Source organism: Ictidomys tridecemlineatus, chromosome 1 (genome assembly GCF_052094955.1).
Source record: "Ictidomys tridecemlineatus isolate mIctTri1 chromosome 1, mIctTri1.hap1, whole genome shotgun sequence".
Classification (NCBI taxonomy): domain Eukaryota; kingdom Metazoa; phylum Chordata; class Mammalia; order Rodentia; family Sciuridae; genus Ictidomys; species Ictidomys tridecemlineatus.
The window spans coordinates 48804843-48829411 of record NC_135477.1 but is presented as its reverse complement, the minus strand read 5'-3'; the positions used below and the strand labels follow the sequence as shown (position 1 = coordinate 48829411).

The window sequence follows — 24569 nt, the reverse complement described above, 5'->3', positions numbered from 1 at the left end:
ATGTTTTTATTGGTTCTTTAAAGTTACACATGAGAATAGAATTCATTTTGATATAATTATACAGGCACGGAATATATCTTGTTCTAATTAGGACCCCCTTCTTATGGATATCACATTGGTGGGATTCACTATGGTGTATTAATATATGTACATAGGAAAATTATTTTAGATTCATTCCACTCTTTTCCTATTCCCCCTCCCTTCCCTTCATTTCCCTTTGTCTAATCTACTGAATATCTATTCTTCCCCTCTCCTCTCTTATTGTGGTTTAGCTTCCACATATTGGTAAAAAATTTCAACCTTTGGTTTCTGGGGACAATCTCCAGATCCATCCATTTATTGGCAAAAGCCATTCTTCTTCATGGCTGAGTGATACTCCATTGTGTATATATACCACATTTTCTTTATCCATTCATCTGTTGAAAGGTACGTAGGTGGGTTCCACAGCTTAGCTATTGTGAATTGACCTGCTACAAATATTGATGTGGCAGTGTCACTGTAGTAGGCTGATTTTAAATCCTTTGGCTATACATGGAGGAGCAAGATACTGGGTCAAATGATGATTCCATTGCTAGTTGTTTGAGCTACCAATAATTTTAGTGATGAGCTAACTTGTCCCATTTAAACACGAATCACCTATAGTATTCAAATCTCCTGAACTTTATTTTTTATAATATTTATTTTTTTAGTTTTCGGTGGACACAACATCTTTCTTTGTATGTGGTGCTGAGGATCGAACCTGGGCCGCACGCATGCCAGCAAGCGCGCTACCGCTTGAGCCACATCCCCAGCCCCTCCCAAACTTTATAAGATGTGAATTTCAGGCATCTGATATTAAACACGGGAAGACTGAATTCCCTTTAAAAACCTACTTGACCATGAAATGTAGGCCTTCTGACTAGAAGTATAAAACCTAAAATTTCAACACAGTAAGGAGGAGTTCCAGGGAGTAAAAGATTACTTGTAATCAATACCAATGATGGTTTCTATAATATTACTATAAAACGATACATACGCAAAACGAGCATCACATCCTGGAATTAAATGAAATCTTTGTTTTAACAAGTTAAACTTTTATTGAATTAGCACAATGATAATTTTTCTTCAGGAACCACTGTTCTTGACAGTCAACTGTAACATTATGGTATAAAAACTGAATATAATTAAGACAAAAAAAAGCCTAAAAATGAAATTTAAAAGTGGATTTGGGGGATCTATATGAAAGGTGGATTTCCAAGTAACTTCAGAGAAAAGTGTAAGACTCCATGAGCAGTGCAAACTAGTCTACTACAGTAGACTACTACTACTACACACTATCTTTCAAAATGTGATCCATATATAAATTCCAACTGGCTAACAAATTCCATAAAGAAATGAAAGCTGTCTTCACCAAGAGTATACAACTAAGCACATATATATGATATCCATAAATGTACTTAACTACAATTTTCTTTTCTTAAAGTATTTTTTGGTTGTCGATGAACCATTATTTTATTTATTCATTTCTATATGGTGCTGAGAATCAAAACCAGTGCTTCACATATGCTAGGTAAGCACTCCATCACTAAGCCATAACCCCAGCCCCATAACTATAATTTTCTATACTAACAAGCTCCATTCCTATTTACTTAAAGCATATGGCTTTTTTCCCCCTGCCAATAAACTATAAATATGACTGTCTTGGACTCATAACTCACCCCTAAAGAACCAGCTTTATCCTTAGAACCTCATTTTTATTGCATGTAGAAAACATTACCATATATATGACAACAAGAAGATTCACAAGTATAAAGGTAATATAAATTCATTATTCATGAAATGTGACTACTTCACAGTCTGGTGAAAAATGGCCAGGGAAGTGAACACAGAAATACAGTAAGAATATGCAGAAACAATCTGTATAATATACTTTATTCCCATCCCCCTAGAATTACAGGATTTTTTGGTAGGCTGAACTACCAATTTCTTTTTTCTCTTCTTAAAGATATCTCAGAACAAAGTGTCTATAACTTCAGGGGCAGGATTTATTGGGGGATTGAATCCATGAGTGCTTTACCACTGAGCTACATCCCCAGTCCTTTTTTACATTTTGAAGCAAGGTCTTAAGTTATTGGAGGTCTTGCCAAATTGGTAAGACTGGCCTCCAACTTGAGATCCTCCTGCCTCAGTCTCCCAGGGTGATGGGATTATAGATGTCCGCCACCATGCCTGGCTCTCTTAATGCTTTATTCAGCTCATTCCAATCAATGCCTGGCCCAACTGGACAGACTACCAGCTTTTAGAACACCTATTAGCCTAGGTACAAATCAATGTCATTCTTTTAAGAATCTAAAGGGAGGGGGGCGCTGGGATTGTGGCTCAGGGTAGAGCGCTCCCCTGGCACGGACAGGGACAGGACCCAGGTTCCATCCTCAGCACCACATAAAAAAATAAAGGCATTGTGTTGTGTCCATCTACACCTAAAAAATAAATATTTAAAAAAAAAAGAATCAAAAGAGGCTCAAATTGAATTTTTAAAATTTAAAAACAAAAACATGAAAAGGGAAAAGTTTTTGTTTTAAAGCATTTTAATGGAGGCATACATTCAGATTTCAAAACGGTGCTAACAGTGTTTAAACACTGTACCAATATGTTTGAGAGGCTGAGTGAAAAAACTAACATACAACAAAATAAGCATCTTAAAAAAAAAAAGTGGTGTGTGTGAGGGGAAATCTTTATTCTACAATGATTTCAACTTACCAAGTTACATGGTAAAGAAAAACCAGTTCGAATTGTTTTTAATCTCCACAGTAGTGTTTTAAGTTGATGGGCTCTCCCAGCTCTTAGAATCTTAAGCAACTCTCAGCCCTCAATTTATCTTAAACAAATCTGATTACCTATAATGTGTAAACATCCATCAAGTCTGTCCTGGCTCAGAAACGTTTAACTTCTTTTAGGGTGAGGGTGTAGATGTGTGTTTATAGGAGAAGGGTAATCCCTTTTGACCAAACTGTCGACAGTTTTCTAATAATTTTTCCTATCCACGATGGTGTTTTTTTTTCCTTTTTCTTAACGCCGCCCACCCCCACCCCCACCCCCCAACACCACCATTCTGTGTTTTAAAGTCTGGGCTGCCAGTTCTATCTTGGCCTGCCTGGACCCTTCACCTTGTCCAATCCCATACTGTTCCCCCAATTTCAGCGCAGGGAGGCAACTGCAGGCCAAGCGCGAACCCCTGCGGCAGGCATTAGCTAGGCGCGGATAGGGCGGACGGACGGGCAAGCGTGGGCCAAAGCTGAAGCGATTTCGGACTGCTAGTCGCCGGGCCCCGAGTGGCTGAAGGTCTCGGAGCCCTCCGTCAGCCCCGGCAAGCCTAGAGTGCAGCTGTCGCGGAGCAGGAAGCTAATCGTGGCCGCTGTGACAGGCCGAATAAGAAAAGAAAGGGGCTCACAGCAGGCAATAGCCTCAAACCCTGGGCTAGGAAACCCAAAGAACAAAACCGCCGCCCCAGCCTGAAGGCATCGGGAGACCGCGGAGTCACCAATACAGCCCAGCTCAGCAGGGGCCCGCCCAGGGGCCACTCCCCAAGGGAGGCAGCCAGTCACTCGCTCGCCCCGCCGGGCCCGCTCCCGAGGGGACGGGCTCCCTCCCGCCCTCACATACAGCTCCTCACGCCAGGCCCCCAGGGCTTCGTCCACCTCTCACCTTTGACGACGCGGTCAGCCCCCGGAGGGGGCGGTGGGGGCGGGGGTGGGGGCGGTGCAGCCCGGGCCGGCTCCGGGGCGGCCATGCTGGGCCCGGGGCTCGGCTAGGCACTGGGCCGGGCGGGGCTGGGGGCGGGGGCGGCGGCTACCAGAGCCAAGCGGCGGCGCCGCCGGGGAACATGGCGGACCCTCTTTCCCTTCAGAGGGGCTAAGACCGGCATGCATCGCGCGTGCGGGGGCGGAGGCGGGGCAGACTCTAGGGAGTTGGGCAAAATTACTGAAGCTAAGAAATAAACAGGACGAGGCTAAGGGATCAGGTTAAAATTCTTTGCAAGTGAGTAGAGGAAGCAGTCCTTAGCTAGTTGCTGCGATTAATAAGAGCAACGAAAAATGACACTCGCTTTCACAAATTACCCAGTAAAGTGGAGAGACGCGATCAAATCTCAGACAGAACCTCCCACTAACAGAAAAGTATAACAATTTAGCTATTAGATATGAGTACTAAAGAGTTGCAGGGAACAAGAGAATAGAGAAGGTGTTGTAGGTTCTAGAGCAGAGACATGACCATTCAAAATGGAATTTGAAATGGAATTTTGGCTCTTGTGTTTAGCGTTTGGAATTGTCAAGTGAGTTTGAAGGCACAGACTAACAATGCACATAAAGCAGTATAGGGGAAGTGAGGGAATGACACCAAAAGATATTCAAAGAATCTGCAGAATTCACCTGAAAAGGACATAATTTCCCTCGATTAATTCAGAAAAATGGTTTGGAAGGCAGAGGGATAAACAGAGAATTAAAAATTAGTTCCTTATCTCTATGCATACACAGAATCTGGGCCCAAGTGACTTGTTGAACTTTAGTCCAAGGTGACTAATAGTCATGGGGAAGGAGGTAGAAGAACTTTTCATAGTATATGTTTGACATTCAGATGTGTTTAATCAAAGAAAGAAACCAGTTTATCTTCTAAGATATATATATAGTGTGTGTGTATGTATATGTATATGTGTATGTATATATATATATATTTTTTTTTTTTTGATGGCTTAGGAGCCAAGTGGGATGGAGGGTGAAATTCCTGCAAATCATCCTGCTCAATAAAACATGTGCTCAGAATCTGTTCATAATAGATTGTAGTAATGAGGTAAGCAGTAGAATAAAGGTCTCAGTGCCTTTCTATTCCTTTGTGTCAATCTCAATGACCCGCACCTGGGATTTAAAAAAAAAAAAAAAAAAAAAAAAAGGAAGGAAATCCCAACAGGTACTCTTTCATGGTGCTGAGGATTGAGCCCAGGACCTTGTGCATGTAAGGCAAGCAATCTAACAACTGAGCTATATCCCTAGCCCCTAACAGGTACTCTACAAAGACAGCTCAAAAAATATTTTACAGGGGCTGGGGTTGTGGCTCAGTGGTAGAGCACTTGCCTTGAATGTGTGAGACACTGGGTTTGATTCTCAGCACCATAAATAAATAAAAAATAAAGGTTTGTCAACAACTAAAATGAATAAAATAAAATAAATGTCTTACAGAGAAGGGATTTTGGGGGTGAGGCTGAGAGAAGGTGGATTCTTCTGGCATGGAAGTGACACAACTCCCCAAGGGAAGGGAAAAAAAGGGGGACAAGGGCGATGGGAAGAGAGCAAGGAAGGGACAGGGAGGCACATCACAAACATGTAAGGTAAGGCTGGGGATGTGAATTAGTATTACAACGTTTGCCTAAAGTGTAAAGCCCTGGGTTTGAACCCCAGCACCATCAAAAAAGAAAAAAAATCCACAAACCTGTAAGAGGGAGAGTACTACCAAGAATACCTGGATGAAGAATACCTGGATGAGACTTTCCCCAGAAAGTCTCCCTCAGGAATGGAGAAAGGAAGTGTATTACATTGAGTGCCTCTATCAGGAAAGGAATAAGAAATCTTACCTAGGGATGGGGATATAGTTCAGTTGGTAGAGTGCTTGTCTTGCATGCACCAGGCCCTGGGTTCAATCCCCAGCACCACAAAAAGGAAAAAAAAAAAAGAAAAACTTTATCTAAGGCCCACCAACTTCCACCCTAAATGCCTTCATTACCTCTTCAGCTCCTCATTTTAACTCAGTCAAAAGTAATTTCATATATTTCAGGCTTCTCTACCCCAATACAAAAGAACAAGAGTACACAAAAGGGAAGAAAGACAAGGAATTAAATAGAACTATCTTATAGATTTATTAATGAAAAATATTTTACAAAAACAGTATGTTTGGCCCTAATAGTTCAGCTGACTCAGGGTTTACAACAGTGACTGAGCAAGTGGCAGTAATGACTCTGCTGCTGAGAACAAGAGGGTATGTTAGTGTGCATGACTCCATCTGTTCAGAAGGGCGAATGTTAGGCTGGCAGCTCCACATTCTAGGGCTAAGGTTTGGGGCACAGGGAAGGCTGACAGTCCATGCCCTCCCCCATTTCCCCTGAATGATGTGATTAGGACCATGACCCCAGAGCTATAGGTCTCTCTAAGGATAGGAGATGAGGAAAACAAAGGGTCAAGTGATAGAGGTAAGCCGACAAAACAAAAATAGGGATCTGAAGAGGAGGGTTCAGATGAAGGTGGGGGACAAAAGCATCCAGGAATAAAATGACCTTAAGATATCAAGGAGCGACTAATGTCAAGTAATGTAATGAATTCAACTTTAAAATGACTCAAAGCCCTAACAGCAGCTGCTTCCTTTGGCTAGGGAAATTAAAGTTACAGTTTCAAAAATTCCCTCCTAAGGAGCCAAGTCTCTCCTTTAGAGGTTCCTGGCACCCCTTGGAGAAACTGCCAATTCTATGTTGAGATAAGACTATCACAATCATGGCAAGAATATAGGACACCAACTCTGCCACAGTACAGTTTTACAGAGGAAGGTGTGGTGCCAGAAAAGGAAAAGGGTGACCCTTACCACCTGCTATGCTGTAGGACTCTAGCCCTGTTCTGCTCTCTTCCAGGAGGATCTGCTAGAACAAAGAGAAGCTCCTCTTCCCTTGTCCTGTTTCCAGATTGGAAGGCATAACTGCTTTGCCTCCAGTCATCATCTGGAGGTATATCGACTCTACGAGGACCATGGGTTCGGGACCCCAGAACAGGACCCAAATTCGAAGCTGACCTGCTAGATGGTGGAGACAGAGGGTAAGAGGGTGAATTAAAAAGATCCCCCCAGGAGTGAGTATGAGGAACCTGAAGGCCCTGGCCTCTTTCTGGTAGTGTGGCAGTATGGGTTAGCTGAGGCTTGCACCCTGGAGTAGTTAGGAATCTGGCCCCAACTTGCTGGTTGGTCTCTGACCAGGGTCCCCAGGAGGCATCAGTTCTGGAACGATGGGGAAGACTCCGGTAGTTCAAAGTCCTTCCTGAGTATCTGACCCCTTGGGAAGTTTCACTCCTGTCACACATAGCCAGAAACTGCTGGACACTCCTCGAATTTCCTGGGGAAAGAAAAGAAACCCAAAGTTTGAGCATATTCAGAAAATAACTGTCCCTCCTAGAAGACCATTCTTGTTCTGCCCAACTCTTCACTCCTCCAAGAGCATTAACATAAGGGAAAGAAGGAACTTAGCTTTGCTTTTGATTTCATTTTTTAAAATTCTTAATATACATTAAAATCAGCTGGGGCTGTAGCTCAATGGTAGAGCACCAGCCTTAAACATGTGAGGCACTGGGTTCGATCCTCAGCACCACATAAAAATAAATAAAGATGGAGCTGGGGATATGGCTCAAGCAGTAGCGCGCTCGCCTGGCATGTGTGCGGCCTGGGTTCGATCCTCAGCACCACATACAAACAAAGATGTTGTGTCCACCGAAAACTAAAAAATAAATATTAAAAAAAATTTAAAAATAAATAAAAAATAAAGATATTGTGTCCATCTACAAAAAATATTTTTAAAAAATCAAGTCTTAGCCTGCTGTGGTGGCACACACCTATAATCCCAGCTACTTAGGAGGCTGAGACAGGAGGATCACAAGTTCAAGGCTAGCCTGGCAACTTGGTAACACCTTGTCTCAAAATTTTAAAAAGAGCTGGGATATAGCTCAATGATAGAGAGTCTGTCTGCCTAGCATGTGTGAGGCTCTGGGTTCATTCTCCAGTACCACAAAAAGTCTCTTACCTCCAAGTTGGGCAAATGAAAGAGTCTCCTGGATATTGCCATACCTATCTACCTCCACCATAATCTCTCCTCCAGCACTCACATATCCACATGCATTTCTCATCTAGCAAATATATTCCCCTTGTGAGGACTCTCTTCCTTGAGCAACTACTCTTTTTTTTTCTTTATAACTTCTTTTTGTTTTGTTTTTTTATTTGTTTTAATTAGCTACACATGACAGTACAATGATCTTGACATATCATACATTTGAATCAAATGGGGTATAATTTCTCATTTTTCTGAGGAGCAACTACTCTTAACATCTTAGTTTTTCTTAACATGATACTTTCATCCCAGTTAAGCTGCCTCTGTTATATTCTTGCTCAATCTCATCTCATGCTTTTGTTCACATTACTCCTTCCACATGCAAAACGTAGAATGCCCTTTCTACATTTATTTGATGTTGCACTATGAATATCATAGGCTGTAGCTCTTTGTTGGGAGAGGGAAGGGAATGCCCTATGGATTATATGATGTTTAGCAGCATCTCTGGCCTCTGCCCATTAAATACCAGTAGTTCCTCCTCTCTCCCCATTGAGAACCACTGTCTTAAGCTACAGATTCAGCCCAAGAGGAAGAAAAGGAGAATGTCTTACTATGGAGGGTCAAAGAAAGCCAGAATGTTGCTGCCCATCTTGCCCAGGATCATCTGGGTCTATATGCATGGCATTGGTACTCCTTGTTCTCCTACACCATCCCTCAACTGAGACTCAGTGAATAGAATGAGAGAAAATAGATGATAGAGATCACATTTTCTGTTTGAACAGATCCCAAAGACTGGGTATTATTCCCCTTGGTCTTTTAAAAGCTATCTTATCATGACTGAAAAAGTTTATTCTCATGAGTAGCCAGATTAGATGCCAGTCTAAGAACCATGGTGTGCCTGAGAATGAATTAGTCATAATCCATTGATATCCATGCTTGATATTAAAGCAGTAATTCATATCCTTATACCATTCCATCTTGGGACACCTCACCCTCCCAAAAGGAGTACCGATTTTACCCTTCAGAGTCCCCTGGAAGGTACCACACTCTGGCATATAATATTAGATTTTTGGGGAGTTACCTGGGGGTCTATAGGGCTCCCCTGCCATGCTGGGCATCAGGACATCTGGGGACAGGAACTGTGGTTGGGGAGGATACAGTTGGGGATCAAAGAGAAACACAGAAGGGTCATGGATGATAGGGAGGGAAGAGGAGCTGGAACAACGGTGCCCGGTTTCCAAAGGCTTTTTCTTCAGGTTTGATGGATCCTTATAATGAGACAAGACAAAAAACATAAAGATGAGGATTAACACAAAGCAGGATGAGGCTGGGTAAACACAGTGAGGCAAGCAGGAGGAAATGGAGGGAACTAGAACACAAACACACCTTGTCTAGGGAGGGACCCAATTTACTCAGCCACTCTCCCTGTCAGACCTTCTAGGAAACTGCAAATTTCAGATCCTCTTCCCATTACCAGTTTTCATCATATCTACCATCTTCCTAACATTCAGGTATCCAGACAGATATGTATCTGCTGAAATAGAATCAAGAACTCTACTCCATCTTCTATCCTGCCACTACTGCATTTCAGTTTTCTCTTCCTGTCAAGTTTGTATTCATAGATATTTATGTCCTGCTGGATACTGTATTAGTTATTCAAATTTGTGGTAAAGACCTAGAAATATCTCCTTTAGCATCTACAACACTAATACACCCAAAACTGAATGAACATTGTTCTAAACTCCCTCTCCCACTACTATATTTTATGTCATCAGGCACAAACATTGCCATTGCCCTTAACTTCCCACTTCCCATTGACAACTCCATTAGTTGGCAAGTACCGTCATTTCTACCTATGGATTTCATATTTAAACTCACCTAGACCACAACAGACTTCAATCTGATCTTCCTGTCTCCTGTTACCAATTTACTGTGACCTACAAAGTTCTATGTGATATCACATTGCTGATTTTTCTTACTCTATCCCCCACCATTCCTGTATCCTTAATACTTTTTCTTAATGTTCCTCAAACACACCAACTCATTCCAACCTCAGGACCTTTACACTTACTGTTTCTGCTATCATGGTTCAAACATTCATATCTCTGAGATCTCTGATCAAATGTTATTTCCTTAAAGCTGAAGTCCCTCACTGCCTTATCAAAAATAGCCCTGAGAGGCTGGGGATATAGATAGTTGGTAGAGTGATTGCACAAGGCCCTGGGTTCAATACCCCAAACACACACACACACACACACACACACACACACACAAAAAAAAAAAAAAAAAAAAAAAAACCTGAGGAAATATTGACTCTATTGACTCTTTATTCCTTAACACCTTATTTTTCTTTCTTCTTTTTCATATTTATCATTGTCTGGAATTATATTTGTTTGTTTATTGTCATTCTCCCCTAATAAAATACATTTTTTCACTTCAGTCAGTATCCCTTGCACTTGGTAATAAAACAATTTATATGCCAATTTATTTAATAGATTCCAAGCTATTCAAGGGCAGAATTTATATTGTTTCATCAGTGTATGCACGTAACACCTATCATGGACAACAAGGAAATATGAGAATTTCTGAAGAAATACCATACTTCTCTGATTTCTCTTCCAGCTCTCTGGTGTCTTTTTCTCAGTCTCCTTTTAGAGTTCTTCAGAATAAAAACCACCTTAAATCTGATGCTCTTCAAGGTCGTGTCCTGACTTTTCTCCTCTCTTTGCAATGTTCTTTTCCTCTTTTCTGTGACTAGGATTCCCAAATCTCCATTTCTAGCTCATATGTCTTATATCCAAAGACCTACTAGTTCTCTCCACTCATACATAATACCACTAGAAAAAAAAACATATATCTTCCTCAAATATACCATTATCAAGCTTTCCTTGCATGTGTGAGACACTGAGTTTGATCCTCAGCAACACATAAAAATAAATAAATAAAATAAAGATTGTCTCCATCTACAACTAAAACAAAAAATATTTAAAAAGAAAACAAACAAACAAACAAAAAAACACTTTGTTATCATCCTTGGTTCCCTTTTCCCCACATCCAGGCAGACATGTACCAAGTCTCTTTATGCTTACTTCCTAACCCTTTCTCTAATATTTAATTCTCTATTCTTCCAAACTCTGTACTGTAAGATATAGGGCTCTTTGTGGTGTGTGATCTGAAAGTTGTTTATTTTCTTTTCCAACTGCCAACACTCTCCATCACATCCCCTCTCTAGATTTTAAAATCCTGCCATACCAAATGAACCTCTTTTAATTCAGTTAATACTTGCCTTGGGTCCCTTTACCTGTTGTATCCTTTTTTCTTCCTCCAAGGCTTCCCTGATTCCTCAAGCTCAGTTTAGATGTCCTTTCCATTATGTTCCATAAAATTGCTTATTTATATGTCCCTTCTAGTTAACTGTAAACTTCATAAAAGCAGGGGCTGTATCTAACTCACCACAGTATCCCTAACATCTGGCACAATAACAGGAATATAAACCTAGTAAGCAATTGCTTAAAAAAATGAATCAATTAATAAATGAATGATACAGAAGTCAGAAGAAAGGAAGCCAATTCTCCTAAGAAAATAGTATTTTGTATTAAATACATTGAAAATTTTTGAGAACAAATGGTGGACAGAAGAAACCACTTTCTCAAAAAAGAATAGCAAGCTGTTCAATTATTTAGGTACTTAGGAACAATAAAATGGAAAAAAAAAATTGTGCTTTGGGAGAGAATCTGGATCAGAAGGGGCTGATAGGACAGAAACATAACTTTTTCCGTATATCCTTTTATACCTTTTTATTTTAGTACCATGTATTTAAAATTATTTTAAAGGGGTTGGGGACATAGCTTAGTTGCAGAGCACTAGCACAGTATGCATAAGGTCCTAGGTTCACTCCCCAACACACACAAAAAAATTTAAAATAAAATCAAACCTGGTTTTGCATTTTTATTGAACTGACCAGAGAGATTAGCTTCAGTGCTTTGCTTACTGATCTCTATTATAACGAAAACTCAATTTGTCTTGGTCAAGTGTGTGAAATTCTCAAAATGATAAGACTACAAATCCAATCAATGACAGTATTTGAGTTTATTTATCTCTACTGGTTTGAGTTTTCTAGTCCCTTCCACCTATCTATACATTATTATATTAGTACTGAATTTGAAGTATCTCAAAGAGAAGGATTTTAAATCATTTTCCTTTTCTTGCTAATGCATTTGCTTCACTTTAGATTAAAAACACACTTAACCCCACTCAGTCATGTACTGGGGTGAGGAGTAAAATGCTAAACAATATCCTATCCTATTTCTTCTTTTAATAAGTACCATAGATTCTGACCCAACCACTAGGCTTTGCTTCTCAGATTCTTCTCAAGGCTACAATGACTCTTCTCACCTTAGGGAACCCTAAAACATACCCTTTTAGAACTACTCCAGAAAAGAAATACTCCTCTGGGCTCCAAATGTGTAAGTAAAATAATGACTGTGTGTCCTCATTTTTGCTGAGTGCACAAGGCTTTCCCCAAATTACAACCTTCAGTTTCTCCCTGCTCTTTCACCAGCACTGTTTTGTTACCTAGCAAAGATGGGGGTGCTCTAAATAGACAGATCCTGATTCTACTTACAAAACTGTGGGAAGAGACTGGAGCCTCCTCCCTCTCTGAGATAATGGTGCCACTGAGACTGCGTGAGATGCGGCGAAAGTTCTCTGCACTGTACTGTTCGTCATCCCCATACTCCCTGCTGAGGCCTCGGCAAGCTGCAGCCTTCAAACATATAGACACACACAGGCAGATACATAACATCAGACCTGTGGTTTTCCCACAGGCCCTGTCCTTGGAGATATGGGAGAAATTTAGATAAGACTCTCCAGTAAACACCTCAATTAGATATAATTGAAAGATCTCCTCTCAATCAAAAGCAGTCCAATCTCATACCTTGTTCTCTTTTGGTAGCCCCACTACAATGTCTCTGCTTTATCAACAACTCTACCATTCATTCCTTTGTACTCTTCTTTCCCTAACATACCAACCAGGTCTATCACCTTAGCTCTTGAGGCTGCTACCTGAGACGCAGGCACTGTGCTGGCTTCAAGGAGAATGTGCTCCATTTCTGCTATTCGGGTCTTTGAGATGTCAAGCCCAGGGGCTGAGTGTAATCTCCTCCCCATGCCATCTGCAGAGCCTGAGAAAGAAAACATAAATATAAGGTAAAGCCATCTCTCTCTTGGGGCCTAAACTCTGAGCCTGGAAGCACAAACTCAGGAGTTCTTCTTTCACTAAGTAACAAATATGCATTCCTGAATCCAATGGGAAAAGATGCTCCTAGAACTTAGAAACAATAATTTTCAGAATATGGATAGACTTCTATAGGTCACATAGCCCTTCAAGAACTTTATAAAAGGCTATGGACAGACAGCTGAATGTCCCTATCTTACTTCATTTTTGTAAACATACTCAGCTTCTGAAAGAATTCAGTATGAGGACTAGGGTAGTGGCTTAGCAGAAGAGTGCTCTCCTAGCATGTGTAAGGCCCTGGGTTCAATCCTCAGCATCACATATAAATAAACAAAATAAAGATATGTGTGTTCACCTACAACTAAAAAAATATTTAAAAAAAAAATTCAGTCCAAGACTTGTAGTATCTAGAGAGAAAATTATCTGATGTAGTGATTTTCTAAAGTATCTCTGGTGATAAAGAAAACTATTATCTCCAGTTTAGTTAAGAATTGAAATGATCATTATAATAATTATTATATCAAATCTCCTCATTTTATATAACAGGAAAATGAGTTCCAGAGTCTGATAGGTAGGTAGAAGTTTATTCAGGATTAAAACTCATATCTTAATTTTTAGTACAGTACTCTTCCTATGACTCTGAAAAGGAGCTCTTAAGGAATATTTGATATGTATAAGTCTCTTTTATCTCCCCTTACCCCACTTTTTCTCAATCACATTCTAAACAACTACTAATGCGGCTCTAAAGTGGATATGTGACTTCCAAGAGACTCCCCAATCCAATTAATTAAGTCTTCTATTCTGAAAATGTACATGTCCTTGACCTACATTTGATATATATGTACATGGCCACTTTGTGTCTCATTCTAATATATATACAATATGGCTGTTGTATGATAGTGCTGATATAAGTACTGAAAATCAGTTGTTTTTAATATTTCCTTGTACTCACATGCAGTGGTTCTGATACTGCCTCAGATTCACATGGGAGTTTTTAAAGTACAGCTTCCCAGCAACTCAGGAAGATGAGGCAAGTTTGAAACCAGTCTCTACAACTTAGGGAGACCCTTTCTTTAAAAAAAGGGGGGGGGGTGGCTGGGAATGTAGCTCAGTTGTAGTGTGCCTAAGAGTTCAATAAGAAGGAAGGGACATGAATCAAATGTATGAAATATGATATGTCAAGAGCTTTGTAATGTTTTGAACAACAAATAATAAAAAAAAAAGAAGGAAGGGAGGAAGAGAAAAGGGAAAAGGAGAGGGAGAAAGGAAAAGGAAGAAGGGGGGGCTGGGGTTGTGGCTCAGCAGTAGAACACTTGCCTAGCATGTGTGAGGCCCTGGGTTCGATCCTCAGCACCACATAAAAATAAATAAAATAAAGATATTGTGTCCAACTACAACTAATATATATATATATATATATATATATATATATATATATATATATATATATATATAAAAAAAAGAAAAGGAAGAAGGGGAAGGTGAAAGGAAGAAAGGAGGCAAGGAGGAAATATAGCTTCCTGAGCCTCACTACAGACTTGAATAAGAATCTTTATGGTTGGAATCTAGGAATCTTTGCTTTTGAAACAAAAAAGACAGTGTAGAAAAATATCCTTGAACATTATTAAGGGAAATGTCATAGTATTCCTAAAAGAGCAATCTGGAAATATCTATTAAAAATTGAAAATATAAGCTGGGTGCAGTGGTGTACACCTGTAATCCTATCGGCTCGGAAAGCTGAGTCTGGAGGATCAAGAGTTCAAAGCCAGCCTCAGCAATGGCGAGGCAATAAGCAACATAGTGAGACCCTGTCTCTAAATAAAATACAAAATTAGTTTGGGGATGTAGGGATGTGGCTCAGTGGTTAAGTGTCCCTGAGTTCAATCTCCAGTACAAAAAATAATAATAAATTGAAAATATATGTACTCTCTTGACCAATAATTCTACTCATGAGAATAAGAACAAATACAAATTTATAAAAATCTAAATAAATTGTTATATCCTTAGCAATTACTTCCCAGCCACTAAAAAATAAGTTAAACAAGATGACTTGGAGAATTTTCATGAAATGTTAAGTTAAAAGGAAAAAAAAAAAAGTCATATGACCCCCAAGCAAATAAAAAAAAACAAAACAAAACTAACTATATGGAGGTCTACATGGAATTATAAGAACAAAAAAAAATACAGATGTATGCATACTATATTGTTACTTGGCGAAGTGAACGTAGAACTGGTTTTAAGAAAAAGAGAAATAGGGCTGGGGTTGTAGCTCAGTGGTAGAGCACTTGCCTAGCACATGTGAGGCACTGGGTTCGATTCTCAGCACCACATAAAAATAAATAAATAAATAAAGGTATTGTGTCCATCGACAACTAAAAATATTAAAAAGAAATAGATAAGAAAACTGTCTATATTAAAGATAGCATGTATGGCTGGAGGTATAGCTCAGCAGCAGAGTATTTGCCTAGAAGCTAAAGGACCTGGGTTTTAATCCCAGCACTCCAAAACACAAAACACAGCATGTATACTATGATCCCAATTATATAAAATTATTTCCATATGTGTATATATACATACATGTTTATATATAATGTGTGTATATATATGCTTATATATATATATACACTTTATTTTTTTAAATTTTATTTATTTTATTCATTTTAGTTGTTGATGGGCCTTTATTTTTTATTTGTATGTAGTGCTGAGAATCTAACCCAGTGCCTCACACATTTGAGGCAAGCACTCTACCACTGAGCCACAACCCCAGCCCCATATATTTATACACACACACACACACACACACACACACACACTTTAAAGCCATTCTTCAGATGATAACTGTGGACAATTTAATAATAAATTACATTTGTAATGGTTAGAATTTCATGTTCCTCTAATTAAGCTTAGTGATTCATAGACAAGGAGGTGGCCATTAGACAATTGCAATGTGAGCAGATTCTAATTCTTTTTGAGGTATCTGAGCAGAGGATATTGTTGAGGGAATTTCTATATTCAACAGAAGTGGGGTTAATATGATACCTACTCACTGATCAACTGTAACAAAATAAACCAAAAAGCTCAATATTATATATTTCCTGATATTGTATAATAAGTATTACCTATAAATAATCTTATTTTTAAAAATTAAGATGAGGGCTGGTGATGTGGTTCTGTGATACCTTGCTTGCTAAGCATTTGAGAGGTCCTGTGTGTGTGTGTGTGTGTGTGTGTGTGTGTGTGTTTATTTATTTTAGGTATGTGCCACCACTCTGGTGTACACCTAAAATTCCAACTAAGGATCACAAGTTTAAGACTAGCCTGTACAACATAGCAAGACCTTTTCTCAAAATAAAAATTTTAAAAAGACTGGGCTGTAACTCAGTGATAGAGTTGCCTATAATGCATGAGGCCCAGGATATGATACCAAGTACCAAAAAAAAAAAAAAAAAAAAACCCAAAAAAAAACTGAACCTGATTTTTAAAAAATACATATTTATTTATTTTAGTTGTTGTCAGAACCTGATTTTAATTGCACCCTTAATTCTAAGTACCAACTTATAAGAGAAACGGGGGCTAGAAGAACCTATTTTAAAAATTTTTTGTTCTGTGGTGCTGGGAATCAAACTGAAATAATGTTTTTCAAAAAACCAAAAACTCTACCAAACTACAATCAGTAAAACCTATAATATATAAAATGCTCTAAGACAAATGAACAAACTTCTTCAATAAATAAATGGCAAGGACCCAGGAATAATGATGCTCTCCTATAATTCCAGCCACTACAGAAGTTAAGGCAGGAGGATTACAAGTTGGAGGCCTATCTGGACAACTGTGTAAGATACTGACTTAAAATAACAGAAAATAAAAAGAGCTGGTGATGTAATTCAATAGTACAGCCTAGCATTTGTAAGGTCCAGATTCAATGACCAGTACTTCAAAGAGGAAAAAAGAGTGGTGTTTAGATTTTTTAGGACTTACAATCATGTGAAAAGATCATATACTATATGACACCATTTATATGAAGTGTCCAGAACAGGTAAGATACAGAAAATAGATTGGTGGGGTTGGAGGGGAGGGATAGAGTACAGGGGAATGACTGCTAATGGGTATAGGATGATAGTAACCTTTTTAGGATGATAGTAACATTTTGAAACAGACAGTAGTGGGTTGAGGATGTGGCTCACTGGTGGAGTGCTGGCCTAGCATGTGCAAAGCCCTGGGTTCAATCTATAGCACTGCCAAAAGAAAAAATAAGGGTTGGGGGGAGATTAACAATTAAAAGTCAAAAAACCCTGAACTACTGCAAAGAGTTAACAACTCTATTAAAAACTATTATATTATACACTTCAAGTAGGGGAAATGATGGTGTGTAAATTATATATTATAATGTATTTACTTTTTTAAAGGAGTAATCTGGTGCTTAATAAATGCTTTATGATAAGATAAAGAAGTAGCACATGCCTGTAATCCCAGCAAGTAAGGAGGCTCAGGCAGGCGGATCTCAAGTTTGAAGCCAGCCTCAGCAATTTAGCAAGAACCTCAGCAAGTTAGTGAGAACTTCAGCAACTCAGTCTTAAAAAATGTCTTTAAAAATAAAAAGGGATGGAGATGTTGCTCAGTGGTAAAGCACCCCTGGGTTCAATCTCCAATAAAGAAAAAAAGTTTATAAAATTGAACTAAGTATTAGCTTTTATTCAGTAGCAAAATAAATGTTATTGTACATTCATATATAACATTATAATCATAAAACTGATTTTTATGAAAAATGTTCATAAATACAATTTAAGAAAATCATGAGACTAAACTTTATACTTACCTTGCTTTTTGCTAAACACAAACAAAATACAGTATATGTGTATTTTTTTTAAAAAGGTTAAAACATTAAAACACTGAGTGAGATTGGCAAGGATTTTTGATATTTTAAAACTACAATTAAAAAGGTTGCTCTTTGGAGTATTATAAGGGCTTTTTGTTTTTAAATATAATATTTAACATTCAACTAGTTAGTTCAATTTACAATGTATTATTTTATGTTTATTATCATTCTTAAAATATTTAATGTATTTATTCTCCCTTATATCAGAGAGAAAGCTCATTGAAGCAGACTCTAGCTTTTCCTTTTCTTTAGAATATTCCCAATATCACCCCACCCACGTACCTAGAGCACTTAATAAATGGGATTACAAAATCTGCGCTAGGAAGCAAATCCTTAGAAACATATCTTAATATCAAATTTTATATTTATGTGGCATTTGCCCACAGCTCCAGGAAACAAAGTAGGTATTTAATAAACAAAATGACTATAATTAAATACTGGTTGTCAGCATGCAAGGAACCTGTACAATTATAAAAGCTGTCCTACACAAGCTGAAGACAAAGATCTCTGAATTAAATTTTACAGAATAATACAAATCATTTTAGAGTTGGAATAGATCTTTTTAGAAAAATAATTGAACTATTTCTCTCATTTTTCAAGTAAAAATTTGTTCCTGGGATATTACGTATCAAATTTATATTCAGAAGTAATGTCAGTATCAGGAAAATAACTCAGGGTCTGGAGTTAGTGCATGCAATCTAAATTTCAAACATTCTTCATATCTTCAATTTCCAGAATTAAATCTGTGAGGTGAATGAAATGTAGCTTTGACTCCTCATTCAGTACTATTTTAAGGAGAGTCTGTGAAGGCTACCCTATAAAATAATACCTTGAAAATTCTGTGAAGACAGGAATTCTGGAAATTCCTAATGGAATAAAGGAAGTTCTTGATATTACTAGTTCATTATGATCTGGAAATGCCATTCATATTAGAGATGTCATTCAATAGGGACACCCCAGCTGCAAGGCAAACCTGGAGGCTCAATCTTGGGATTGGTTTAACTTCTAAACCACAAAATGACATTTCCTCTCATCTAACCCAATTCCATGGTGAGTCACTCTTAAAGACCTATGAACCATGCTGTAGCACTGCATACTAGAGAAACCATGGATAAATACTTAGTGGTCTCTTTCTTTAAAAGGAGGAATTCATTTGCAAATTTCTTTTTGTACCTCCATTATCCACTCTATCAAGAAAAACATCTTTCTTTCAGCACCTGTCCTGAAGCTCATGAGTAAAGTCAGAAGTTCTACTACCTCTTACCAAGCTACAAATACTACCTGTATAGAATACCACTCCTCTCATATTGTCTTGTTTTTATATAAGCTTTTATATAACCCCTATTTCTTCTTACCCTGAAATGTATTCTTACCTGTTTGGCTAAGTGGATGCCAAGCCACATTCTGTGGCGCCCATGCAGAAGAGCCATCCTGGGAAGCCTTAAGACTGGCCTGGTAGAGAGATTCCAATTCCGAGGTCTCTTGCTCTGTGTCTTGGTTCCAATGTGGATGTAAAAGGATATGATTTCTCTCTGGATAGGTTACACAGGTATGAGAATCATGGGGAGAGGACTTCATCCCTGGCCCAAGGATCTCATGTTTAAGCTGAGAATCACAGAACCTTGTGACATTCACCCAGGAATCCAAAGGCAAGGAAGTCCCCAAGTTGATACTGTTACCAATCTCCTTAGGCCTAGGGTCTTTTGCTTGGGATAGCTTTCCTTGGTATATCCCTGGCTCTCCCAACCTGGGCTGTCCTCCCCTAGAAGTTTCACTGTTTGGCTGCCCTGAGTCCATGGCAAGAGAAAGATGGTGGTCAGCAGGATCTTCCCAGGAAGGCAATCTGTCCCTACCATCCAGAGAGGCTTGCTCTTTTGCCCAGGGACAATGACCTTTCCCTTGACCATGCTGGAAAGAAGGCTTAGAGTCAGAAGGGAAAGAGTTCTTCTTTAGATTTCCAAGACTTCTCTCTTGGGAACCTGAGGCATCCCTCATGGAGGCACACTGCATCTTCTGGAATTGCTCTGCCAGTGAGCGGACAAGTCCCTTTGTGCTGGGAAACTCTGGTCTACATGGCTCCTCACTGCTTCCATCCACTTTTGAAGTCAGAGAAGTTTGGAGGCTTTGGGCTTGGAGGCATTGGTTAGTTTTCTGCACAGGATCAGAAGAATGAAGCACAGATGAAGCAGCAGCAGACATTATGGGGTGGCAGGCCCTATGTGTGGGAATACTGGGTTGAACTAATGAATTTGAAGGACTATAGCCTAGGCTGTGTGTTTCTCCTCTCTCTGAGGTGGCTCTTCCTGTTAGGTGTGACCAAGACATCACCAGGGATGAGTCAGTAGGATTCCTCTTTTCTTGGAATGGCTGTTCTTGAGCAATGTTCCTTCCTTCTTGAAGAGAGAACCTGCTGTAACTGTTGTTATCACCCCTTTGCCCTGGCAGTTTACCCTCTGAGGCATCCAATGGCACAAAATCAAGGTGAGAATTCTCAGTTCTCCCTGGTGTTTTAGGTAAACACTGCCTGTGAAATACAGAAGGGTCAATGCTGTCCACCTCAACTGAAGTCAGAAGCTTTGAGGCAGATTTACTGGGGGAACTGTGCTGTGGGGCAGATGAAGCAGGTAACTCTGGGAACAGTAATGAGTGTGACTCATGGCAGGAAGCAGGTGAGTGTAAGAAAGAAGAACTGGCCCCAAAATCTGTATCTGTGCAGGGTTCCAGTTGGGCCTCGTGGCTTAACAATACTTGGAGCGGGATAGGCTGTTCACTGAAACAAATGGAGAAAGCCAGTCATAAGGTGATTGACAAGATCACTTCCAAGAAGAACTGATCATTCCATTCCCATTTATAGTTATCCACAGAAGGAATGATGAAAATAAATGAAGCTGGGCGCAATGGTACACACTTGTTATCCCAGCAACTTGAGAGGCTGAGGTAGGAAGATTTCAAGTTTGAGGCCAGCCTCAGCAACTTAAAACCCTGTCTCAAACTGAAAATAAGGACTACTGATATAGTTCAGTGGTAGAGATCCCTTGAGTTCAAACCCCAGTACTGTGGTAAAAAACAAGAAAATTTTAAAAAGAAACAGAGCCAGGCACAATGGTGCACATCTGTAATCCCAGCAACTCAGGAGGCTGAGACAGGAGGATAAAATTTCAAGGCCAGCCTCAGCAACTTAGTGAGACCCTGTCTCAAAATAAAAAATAAAAAGGACTAGGGATTGCCCCAGTACCAAAAAAAATTTTTTTTAATTTATAAAAAAAAGGAAGAAATGGAAAGACAAGCACAAGTAGGGTCAATAATTTAGAGGTTAACAAAAGAAAAGACTCCCCTACATATACCACTCATGCTCAGATAAACAGGTAATATCAATCCTTCACCAGAGTTACACACAGCAATATTAAGTACAGTCCTTGCCAATATTCTTCACTACATTAAAGTCCCTTTCCAAACACATTCTACTTGAAAATTTAAAAATCAAAATTGCTAGTCTCACATGCAGATGACAACGGAAGGTAGGCAAAATGAGTGATTTTCACACAGAACAGCAAAAATCCAGATGCTATACAAGGAGGGAAATGCTACATAAGGTTCTGTGAGGTAGCCCAACCAAAGGAATCAAGAGGTTACAAATACAGAATACAGGTGATTCATGTTCATAGGATTACACAAATCAACTACTTCAAATTTGTCTTTATTATCTAGGTTTTACTGTATTATTCACTCAGATGTTTTCTTAATATACCATATTCTCTTAAGATTTAGTTGGTTTCTAATTGTTTTATATTTCTGACCCCCCAAAAATGCAATGTTACAAGCACTTAAATAAAATCCCACCTTTTCAAATTCTGAATTTTCAGATTATGGATGCTCAACCTGTGCATCCTTATCTGAAAAATGAGGATTTTGCTTTCCAAAATGTGTGAAATTTTGGATTTTCAGGTTCCTAATCTGAAAATCCAAAATTTGAAATGCTCCAAAAAATCTGAAACTATTTGAGTGCAGACAAGACACTGAAACAGTTTTGGATTCTGGAGTATTTTGGACTTCAATTCTTTTTCTTTTTCTTTGGTACCAGTGATTGAACCGAGAGGTGCTTAACCACTGAGCCACACCCCCAGCCTTTTTTACATTTTGTTTAGAGACAGGGTCTCACTAAATTGCTTAGAAACTCGCTAAATTGCTGAGGCTGGCTTTGAACTCATGATCCTCCTGCCTCAGCCTCCCAAGCTGCTGGATTACAGACATACGCCATCATGCCCGGCTTTTTTTTTTTTTTTTGGAATTGAATTTTTGGATTAGGAATCCTCAACCAGTAAAGACTATGCAAATATTCCAAAATCTGGGGGAGAAAACTGAAATCTGAAACATTTCTGGTTCCAAGTATTTTGGATAAAGTGTATATGACCTACATGCTATAAACTATCCTATGTTAGTCACCCAGTCACTCTTGTAGCATATACATGTATGGAAAAATCTAACCATAAAAGGCATACTACATAATGGTCGATGACATACATTTTGGCACCAAACAGACAGACCTAGATTTGAATTCTATACTTCTACTGTTATAAGCCAAGTAATCTTAGTTTTCCTGAGCTCAAGTCTCCTTATTTATAAAGAATGCTAACTAATAGTTCCTATATTTTTGTCTGTGGGGGGGAATATATATATTTAGTTGTAGATAGAAAAATACCTGTATTTTGATTTATTTTTATGTGGTGCTGAGGATTGAACCTGGTGCCCCACAAATGCAAGGTAAGCACTCTACTGCTGAGCCACAACCCCAGCCCTATGGTCCCTATCTTATAAGGGTATTTTGATAATGAAATAAAATACTTAGCTCGGGCCTGGATACTAGGCAATGTTCACAAAATACTGGCTGGAGTATAGCTCAATGGAAGAGCATTTGCCTAGCATGTACACAGCCCAGGGTTGGATGCCTTTATTATATTTTTATTTTGAAAACTACTCAAACTTATTAACAAATTTAATTTTTACTTAAATTCACTTATTCTAATTAAAAGCCAAATTTAAAGGCCAAGATGTGTGAACTATATCAATGGCTACTAGGGCTTTTTTCCTAATCAATCTTTTCAATAGATTTCTCTCTCTTCCCTGTAGTCACGGAGACAATGACAGCTTCTGCTGCAGAGTACCCATGGTCACTTTCTCCCCTGGCATCTATAAACTCATGTGGTTCCCAAGCACTACCTTGTCAGCTGAGGGACGGCCCCCCCCTGTGATGGGAGGCAGGCTGAGGGCTGCGACGGCTGCTGCGATGATTGCTGCTGCTGCAATGATTGCTGCTGCTGCATGCGATCCTGCAGGCTCCTTGCTTTTCGAATACTGATTTGCAACTTCTTATCGACTAGGGCTCTGCTGTGCGTGCTAGAGCTGGCACCATGCAGGGCAAGTCTTAGTTTAGCTAAAATGCAAAAGAAAATATAGCAGAAACAGAACACAAAATACAAATAAAAATAAAACAAATAAAATTGAATCAAAAAGAAGCAAAGATATGCAGTAAAACAAAATATGCAGCAGGAATGCAAGGCATGGACCATGCATACACTGTCCAGGGGCACAGAGCTAGCTCTGGCTATAAGGAACATACATGGAAGCTATGGAGGCCAAAGAAGTTAATTTAAATTATTAAACACACACACACACACACGCACACACACACACACACACCAACTAAAACAAATCAGGAAGATAAACTAGTGCTCAGAGATTGTCACTCTTGTCCTTTCCAACTGACCTGTTCGACTCTGGTCTCCACACACTGCTCCCAACTCCCCCTTCCTGATGGCCAACAGCAGAAATAAGATCCAAACCTGCATCTGTCTTTACAGAGCACAGCTTCATATGGTCATATAAAATTGGATACCAATTCTAAACTTTATTCCCTGGCTGTAACATTATGGTGCTGCATACCAGAAGGCAGGGGAGAAACAAAAAGAATCAAATATTGCAGTGGAAAGTTACAAGCCTGGGAAGTCAATGGCCAATTAACTCAGTTTTTCTGCCATAAGTTATCAACTTACTAGTCAACCACTAGAGAAAGAGCAGACTAACTTGCTATCTGAAGTCTAACTTCTTCTTGGGATAAGAAGGTAGGCATGGCTGGAGAAGTCATCTATGGATTCCTGTTGAGGGTAATTCCAGTAAATATCCACAAGCCACAGTTACAATGCCAGGCACATTTAGAAATCTGAAGGATGCCAGGAGCGGTGGCACACACTTATAATTGCAGCAACCTGGGAGGCTCAAACAGGAGGACTACAAGTTCAAGGCCAGCCTTGCCAATGTGGCAAGGGCTGAAGCAATTTAACAAGATCCTATCTCAAAGTAAAAAAATAAAAAGGGCTGGAGATGTAGCTCAGTGACAAAGTGCCCCAGGTTCAATCCTTGGTACCGAGAAGAGAGGAGAGGAGAGGAGAGGAGAGGAGAGGAGAGGAGAGGAGAGGAGAGGAGAGACAGGAAGAGGAGAGACAGGAAGGGAAGGGAAGGGAAAGGAAAGGGGAGGTAGAAGGGGAAGGGGAAGGGGAAGGGGAGGGAAAAGGGAAAGGGAGGGGAGGGAAAAGAAATCTGAAGGGCATAGATAGCTAAAGGGCCTCACTTTGGAA

General features: G+C 39.4%; 2 protein-coding genes across 29 annotated transcripts in view; both read right to left on the bottom strand.

The window, feature by feature from the left end:
- Positions 1 to 3904, bottom strand: part of Ppp3cb (protein phosphatase 3 catalytic subunit beta) — a 53170-nt gene extending 49266 nt beyond the window's left edge. For 4 of the 7 annotated variants that reach the window (XM_078040383.1, XM_078040385.1, XM_078040407.1 and 1 more), the window contains exon 1: positions 3685 to 3903. In XM_078040383.1, the coding sequence (XP_077896509.1) occupies positions 3685 to 3769 (85 nt within the window). In that variant the 5' untranslated portion in view covers positions 3770 to 3903. Of the gene's footprint in view, positions 1 to 3684 lie in introns of all 7 variants that reach the window. The other 3 variants (XM_078040388.1, XM_078040390.1, XM_078040400.1) reach the window with 2 other exon arrangements.
- A 1956-nt stretch (positions 3905 to 5860) lies between these two features.
- The window catches only part of Usp54 (ubiquitin specific peptidase 54), a 129996-nt gene continuing 111287 nt past the window's right edge, over positions 5861 to 24569 (bottom strand). For 14 of the 22 annotated variants that reach the window (XM_078040286.1, XM_078040279.1, XM_078040280.1 and 11 more), the window contains 6 exons: positions 23155 to 23368; positions 19311 to 20707; positions 12890 to 13008; positions 12450 to 12590; positions 8907 to 9093; positions 5861 to 7120 (listed from right to left, as the gene is read on the bottom strand). In XM_078040286.1, the coding sequence (XP_077896412.1) occupies positions 6597 to 7120; positions 8907 to 9093; positions 12450 to 12590; positions 12890 to 13008; positions 19311 to 20707; positions 23155 to 23368 (2582 nt within the window). In that variant the 3' untranslated portion in view covers positions 5861 to 6596. Of the gene's footprint in view, positions 7121 to 8906; positions 9094 to 12449; positions 12591 to 12868; positions 13009 to 19310; positions 20708 to 23154; positions 23369 to 24569 lie in introns of all 22 variants that reach the window. The other 8 variants (XM_021726730.3, XM_040273781.2, XM_005325911.5 and 5 more) reach the window with 4 other exon arrangements.